The following is a 7,703-nucleotide window of genomic DNA, read 5'->3' as shown; positions in this document are numbered from 1 at the left end:
TTATTACTGCGGCGCTACGACCGGGGTGCATCCTCCTGCTGTTTTGCACTGTTATTTGGTGCATAGACCCGGATGCTAGATGTCCCACATGTCGGTGAAAGGAAGTACAACATTTATGAAAGCGAGCGTCTCCACTCTTACGACGGAGGAGTACAAGACACGGTAGCCCACTTAACTGTAACTTGTAATGTAGTACTGCGTTGTAATCTTGTACCACTTGGTTTTGCTGCTTCGCGTGATCCATCAATACAAACCCCGATTAAAAAAGACGAGGGCGGATCTTTTCCTGCAAGGTAGGCAGGGGAGTTTGGTGTAGTCGGTTCGACAGATAAAGTAAGAGAAAGTTGTGATGAAATGCTTCAATGTGTATTGGGCCCTTTTTTTCTTTCCTTTTTGAAGTGGGCCCTTTTCAGATCACTACTAGATGATACTAGCCCGCACGTTGAGTATATTTCAATGCAATTTTAATGTACATGCCACGTGAATACTAATTGAAGTACTAACAATATGTTCCGGCCCGCCGCTTAACACGCACTGGCAAGGTATATCAGTAACATGTGCGACTGCAAGTGAGGAAATCAACGATGGGCCAAGCTGAGAAACTCCCTCGCTTATCGCGCGGAAAAGCCCCGTCCTAGCGTTCTCAATTGTTATTTGTATCTGTCGGTCGTGTCAAGGAGCAAAACCAAATGTTACAACTTACAAGTTCAAACTGAAAAAGCCTGCCGCGTTCGCGTCGCACCTCACACGGTCGGTCCGGCACACCGCTCAAGCTAGGGAACGTATGTTGTCTTGCATTTTCACTCACATATGGGATCGTTGTTGAGCAAACCGATTACCGGCAAACCCTCACCCCGCCCCCGTGTGTCAGTTGAGTTAGAGCAACGAGGAGGGAGAAGAGCTAGTTGTAGCACGGGCTGTAAGAAAATTGGTGTCAGATGAGACTCGTACTGGTCTGTACTCTACCACTGTACTACTCCTACTACTCTACACTATTAATATGCGGTCATCCAACCCTGTCCGACAAAAAAGACCGCAGACACCGATTATTTGTTGATATTTAAATTTGTTTTCACACAGCAAAATATCCCTGAAAACAACAACACACAACAAAATTTCACAACGAATGAGAGATATGAATGTGTTGGGCGGGGTGGGGCTGGAAGTTATTGAGGACATAAGGAGAAAACTTTTGCAGGCTAGGATTCGGCATAAAGATATTTCTATTCGAAACGCAGAGGCTGGTTTTTTTTGTTGCGAAATGCAGAGCCTTGGGTTTGGCGTCAAACTGAAAATTTTGCAATTTTTTTATCATTTATTCTCAAATAAGGCGCACCGGACGTCGCGCAGCCGCACCAGCCTCGTGTGGTTGTCTGGTGGCGGCGTGTGCGATAGGCGATAGCACAGTGATACTCTCATTTACCATTTGCAGCTCAAGCTTTCAACATTTGCCTACAAGGTGCGTTCGTCCCCGGCAGTAAATTCGTCAATATACATTACAAAATAAAGCATCTTTGTACGGAAATGCACTCCCAAGTGATGAGGTAGAATGGTGGTCGAGCACGCATCCTGTGCGGCTGAAGCCGGGACGTCGGCGGTGCCAGCAAACCATGGGCATTGGAGCGCCATGGCGAATAAGTAATTTTACCGGTGGCGGGAGGTACCGTCACAACATCCTCCGTCCGCCTAGTTTCGTCAAAATTCGTGCACTCTGTCAGAGTATATACTACAACTCTTATACTATCTAAATACGATTAGCACACACTGACACATCTGACCATATACATGCATGCCATGCAGCTTTGTCAGGAGAGAGAGAGGCTGACGGGGCATGCATGATTCTCTCTCCCCACATAAATGTCATGCATTTTATTTCGTTCATATATTTTGAATGATTGATATATTTCAAAGCGAATGTCTATTTTTGAAATTTTCTATATACTTGAGATCATGTTGACAAGACCTCTAGAATAAGATCAATGTTGGATATATTTGAACTACTTTTAATTTATATATTTCAATTTTCTTTGGCATCACTTTCATAAAACATAAGATTGTTTTGCTATTCCAAAAAAGTGTTTGCTCCTGTTTTGCAAATTTCAAAATAATAATTTCACCTTTTGTAAACATTGGTTTCACTTATTTTAAGACACATATTTTACTTGTTTTAGAAAAAAATCACTCATTTGAGAAAGCATATTTCACCATTTCTGAAACTAACTGTTTTTACGCATTTCATCTATTTCAAATATAGCTGCTTTCACTCATCGGAAGAAACTGATGTCACTCATTTAAGAAAAATAATTTCACTCGGTTGAGAAAACATATCTCACTCAGTTGAGAGAACATATTTTCACACATTAGAAAACACAGATTTTAGTCGTTTCAAAATACTAGTTTCACTAATTTCTGAAAGTCGATTTCAATCATTAAAAAAACTATTTTCTTTATGTTCAAAAAATCAATTTCACTCATCTGAAGAAACATATTTCACTCAATGAAGAAAATGATTTCACTCAGTTGTGAAAACATATTTCTCTCAGTTGAGAAAACATATTTCGAAAGAAATATTGAAACATATTTCACTCAGCAGAAATATCAGTTTCACACATTGAAAAAGTCGTTTCACACCAAAAAGGACATATTTCACTTTTTTCAAATAACTCATTTCACTCATTTCAGAAAACACATTACAGTCGCTCAATTGAAATATTATATTTCACTTGTTTCAAAAAACTGATTACACTCATTACAAAAGATAGATTTCATTAGTTTCAGAAAAACACATCACAGTTACTCCATTGAAGAAACAGTTTCATAAGCTGGAATATGAAACTCAAAAAGAAAACTATATTTAGAAAAGTGGTTTCAATGGTTTCAATATAAAACTGATTTCATTCATTTCAAAAGAACTCACTTCACTCATTTCATTATACTTATTTCATTCGTTACCAAAATGTTTTGAAATAATCAGTTTGACATGTTTGAACAAACTAGTTTTAGAAAACTGATTTCACTTATTTCAAAAAATATTTTCACTAGTTTCAAAATCGGTTCCAATTATTTTGAATAAGTAAATTTGAAATACATGAAATTTAAATTTTGATATGATTAAAATAGAAAAACTTAAACTAGTTTAAATATATTCAAAGTTGGTCTTGTTCTATAGATCACATGTTCGGGAATTTGAATATATAAAATATTTCAATTATAGAAAATTAGTGTGAGAGATATTGTACATCTAAAATTTTAAACAAAGATAAAATGAATGGATTTGTGTGTGAGAGAGAGGAGAGATGCTGCATGCATGCATGCGTACCGTTCCTGTTAAAAGGTACTGCATCATTCTGACATTGATTAGAGTTAAAACAGAAATACAAGAGATATTTTACAATGAATACTTTCATATACACATACACATGGTCTCACAACTTTAGATATGGCAGCACCTCATTGGTGGAAAGATCACCGGTAGCTCCCGGCTCCAGTAAAAAACACTTTGCGAGCGCCATGGCCGCTGGCGGACGCTCGCCGGGGTCCCACGTGAGGAGCCCCTCTAAAACCTCGGACCCGTCGCGCGACAGGCGCTCCTCGGGGAACAGCTCACGAAGCCGGCTGCCGCCTCGGCGGGTCAGCAGCTTCTGCCCCGCGGCGGCGAGCGGCGTGGATGCCATACACGTGCCGCCGAGCACGCGGAAGATTCTCAGGAGCTGGTCGGTCGCGCTGTGGCCACGGAACAATGGCTCGCCGGCGAGCAGCTCCGCCATGACGCAGCCGAGCGACCAGGCGTCCACGAGCTCGTCGTAGTCCGGCTTCCCCAGGAGTCTCTCGGGAGCCATGTACCAGAGCGTGCCGGCCTGGCCGCGCGGCGGCGTCGCGCTCAACATGGAAATGGCCATCCCGAGACCGTATATCTTTACCACGCTCTCGCCGCCGACGAGGATGTTCCCGGGCTTAATGTACCGGTGGACGATACCACGCTCGTGCATCCCCCGGCCCCGCTCAGGAGCTGCCGATGTGGCGCGTCTCCTCGTCCACGAAAGGCCGGCGGCGACCACGCAGAACGTGGCCAAGGCTCGGGCCGACGTGCTCCAGGACGAGTGAGGCTGCACTGCCCGGTCCCGCGCGATGCCGTGCAAGCCGACGACGGAGGCATGGCCGCGACACGCCGCGAGGTAGTGCGCTTCGCGCAGCACTGCGCGGTGGAGCGCGTGGGCGGTGGCACGGCGCCTCCTCTTGCGGCTGCCGTCGTCGGGTGAGCGGATGAGGCATTTGAGGGCGACGTCCGCGCCTTGACGACGACGCCGAAGCCGCCCTTCCCCAGCACGCGCGTCAGCTTGTGGTGCTCCCGATGCGCCGCCTCTTGCGGGAGCCGGCGGCGTGGTCGTCGATCATGGCGCCAATGGCGGCTTCAGCACCGGCGATTCGCGAGACGGTGGCCATGGGGTTCCCGCCCCCTCTGCTGGTGCGTGTCGGAGAGCAAGCGAGGGGAGTACATGCCAAGTTTTCGTGGCGCGCGCGCAACGCGTGGAGCGCGTTTGCCGCGGTTCAGTCGGATTCCGAATTCGATCGGGAGTGGCGCTCTGCTCGCCTCCGACTGGAGTACGGCCACCGCCTCGGCGGGAGATATAAGCTCCATTGGGGGCCTCGTGGTAGGCGATCGCCATCTTCCTTCCCAATTTCTCCATCCAGTCCTCCCCACCTCTCCATCCAATCCAATCCAAGATCGATCAGGAGCTCGCGGAAAAGGCGCCGCCATGGCCGGGCAGATGCTCCGTCGGTGGGAGAGCTTCTACGGCGCCTTCGACCCCGTGGACGCCGCCATCGAGGCCGCCGACCCAGACCAATTCTCACGCCACGTGTTCCGGCGCGCGAGGGGAGACCTGCTGGGACGGCTCTGCAGCGCCGCCGACGACGACCAGGCGGAGCGTATCTGCGGGATTCTCGACGACATGATGGCAGAGTCTCTCGAGACGCTGAGGCTGGTTCCATCATCAACGCCGGAGGCGCCCGTCTCCACGGAGCTCGCCGAGTCTGTGCGCGCGCTGCGGGAGCACGGCTCGGAGCGCGTCCGCCTCCTCGCGCGCGGCATCGTGAGCGGGTGGGAGGCCTCCGTCCAGGACCAGGACGACGGCGCCAAGGTCACACCAGCCACGCCCATGAAGAAGCCGCCGCAGCCCAAGGCGATCGTCGGCCAGCAGCAGCAGCGTGTCTCCGCCGACCGTGACGCAAAGACGAAGCGACCTCCCAAGATCAAGCGGTTGGCGGAAATCATCAAAAAGGCGTCAGATCCGGCCGCCAGCTTCGTCGACGGTGACCGTGCCGGGTTCTGCTCGGAGGAGAAGATGGAAGCCGCGAAGCGCAAGCTCCGCCAGGGTTACCAGGAAGCAGAGGACGCCAAACGGCGGCGCAAGACGCAGTTGGTGCAGGCGCCCAAGATGATGCAGCCAATCAGGCGGTGCACCAGCTCCATGGTCAACAAGACCTTCGGGGTCAGCACGCAGCTTCACGTGTAGTGTGGCTCTCGTCAAGAAAATAGCTGATCCAGAACTAGTGCCCCGGGGGAAATACACTTTGATTTCTGGTTGTATTTGCATTTTATATGATGATTTTTTTATTTTTAAATAAAAAGTCAAAATAGGTAAGAACTATTTTCACAAAACACTTGACTTACTTTTGCACTGATACATAAATGCCGATGAAAAAAAACAAAAGTTGACCTCACAGCAAAAAAACAAAATTTATTTGCTATTATAGGTCACTATTCACACTATTTTAGCCAAAAATTTGTCTTTTTTAAAAGAAGTCAAAAGGATATTTTTTTCATGGATTTTATTTCTCACGAGTACAATAGAAGGTCAAGTTTATTTCAAAAATATTTTCAGTAATTTTTGACTTTTTGTTGAATTACTAATTTTTTTTCTCATATAGGGTGCATATGTCCCCATAGACCAAAAGTTCCCCTCCAGTGCCCTGGTCACTTTTATGTAGTATATCCTTCTTCTCGAAGACTCGAACATGGCATACTGCAATGCAGTTGCTTGTAGTTGTAGCTCGTATGCATGTTCTGTACTCGATCGAAAGAAGTTGACGAATTGAAAGCGAGATTTAGTGCTACAAATCTGGTAATGTAGTGTTATCACAAATTAGTTTTAAAATCCTTGAAGTTGGGTGTGTGGATTTCTCAGTTGATGGGACAAAAAAATATAGAAGAAACGAAAAGATATGGAGGCTGCACTATGGCCAATCTGTGTTTTCGCTGTACCCGGAGTCGAAGTCGCGGCGGATGACGAGGGTGTGCCGCTCTTTGTCAGCTAGCAGAGCCCAGTCGGGTGTGCACGAACGCTGCGGCCCGGCCGAGCACGGCATGCAGCTCGGGAGGGAGGATGTCCCGCGCCATGCCACGCGCCAGCATCACGTAGCCGGGAGTAAATAGCATAAAACTACTAATTTACAGGCTAGGGTTACAAAAAACTACCACTTTTTAATTTTTCTTAGAAAGCTACCGAACGCGCGGTCCGCTGTTTCAAAAAACCCAAACCTGCGGTGACTAGCGTTTTAACCGTTTTCCTGACGGATTGGGCCCATCTGTCAGCCCACGTGGCCACGCGCGCTCACGGCGCGGCCGTTAGCCGACCGGCCCGGTCGGAACCAAAGTGGGCGGTCGGGCCACACACTCTCTCACTCCCCCTCCTCTCCCCCGCGGTGACCTAGGTGGGCGATGGCGGCGGCGCAGCCAAATGTCGTCGTCGGCGAGCTATTGAGGCAAGGCGGCACCGGCCAGGAGGGCGGTGGACACTCAGAGGTGGACAAATGGCTAGGCAGCTCGAGCTTCCCGGCGCAGCGGTCGCAGCAGCCATCACCGCCCACAGCTCATGTGGATCCGGCGAGCTCAGATCCGGAAGTCCGCGCGGCTAGGGCAATGGCGAAGCCCATCCACACTGATCCAGCAGGCGGCCACCATTGGGCGTCGTCCTTTGGTGGAGTGAGGTAAGCACTGGTCAATGTTTCTGGGTCCTTTAGTTAAAATTTCCGTGTGCTTTAGTTCAAATTAGAACTAGGGTTAGTAATTGTTTGTTCTTGGCATGCTACTGTATTTTATTGGTTAAGTCAGTGTAGAAGAAAGTGCATTTGGTTAGTTCATTTGGTCAGTGCATAGATGTTCTTGATATCTGAAGAAAGTTCAGTAATGTTCAGTGACTTAAAAAATAATTGTTTGTCAATTTAATCCTACAGCTTAGATGATGAGATTTGGGACTTGAGGCTACATTTTCAAGGAATAGATAATATGGAGAAAAAGTATTCAGTTTCCTCAGATATCAGTTATCTGACCATATTAGCATTGGTTGAGTTGGAGGGCTATGGCATGGATGCATTTCTGACTTATGTAAAGGAAGAGGGAAAGGGGCTGGAGGGTGTGGATGCCCTGGATACTGAGGAGGCATTAGAGGAAATGCTTGACTTATTTGTTGATAAGAAGGTACTGAACATCAGTGTCAGAAAAGCTACTGATCCAAGCCCAGCTGATGAGGAACAGATCCCCATTGATCATGTTGGTGAACCTGTTGTTTACAGAGTTTCACAAGAAGGTGTTCTGTACCCTGCCTCTAATGCTAGCTTGCCATCTTTAACCCCTAATGAGCCCTACATGAACACACAGCAAAGCAGCAATTTGAACAAGGGGAAAACAGTTGTGGAAGAAG

The 7,703-nt window shown here is 47.7% G+C and overlaps 1 protein-coding gene across 1 annotated transcript; it reads right to left on the bottom strand.

Moving 5' to 3' along the window:
* Nucleotides 1-1,072: 1,072 nt before the first annotated feature.
* Nucleotides 1,073-3,968, bottom strand: LOC120969047 (putative cyclin-dependent kinase F-2). The gene is made up of 3 exons (XM_073504356.1): nucleotides 3,527-3,968; nucleotides 1,521-1,627; nucleotides 1,073-1,090 (listed from the first exon to the last, which is right to left on the bottom strand). Exons 1-3 carry the CDS (start codon nucleotides 3,897-3,899, stop codon nucleotides 1,073-1,075), a joined length of 498 nt encoding a protein of 165 aa, XP_073360457.1. The 5' UTR covers nucleotides 3,900-3,968.
* Nucleotides 3,969-7,703: the final 3,735 nt, after the last annotated feature.

The sequence above is a fragment of the Aegilops tauschii genome, chromosome 7 (genome assembly GCF_002575655.3).
Source record: "Aegilops tauschii subsp. strangulata cultivar AL8/78 chromosome 7, Aet v6.0, whole genome shotgun sequence".
Classification (NCBI taxonomy): domain Eukaryota; kingdom Viridiplantae; phylum Streptophyta; class Magnoliopsida; order Poales; family Poaceae; genus Aegilops; species Aegilops tauschii.
Note: the sequence above shows the minus strand (reverse complement) of the source record. Positions and strands in the feature narration are given on the sequence as shown.

Bases quoted from the DNA above. Each gene is read 5' to 3' on its own strand.
- LOC120969047 (XM_073504356.1), bottom strand. From the start codon at position 3,899: ATGGCCATTTCCATGTTGAGCGCGACGCCGCCGCGCGGCCAGGCCGGC. The intron at 1,628-3,526 runs GTCCGCCAGCGG...CTTATTCGCCAT, and splicing joins CACGTGGGACCCCGGCGAGC to GGCGCTCCAATGCCCATGGT.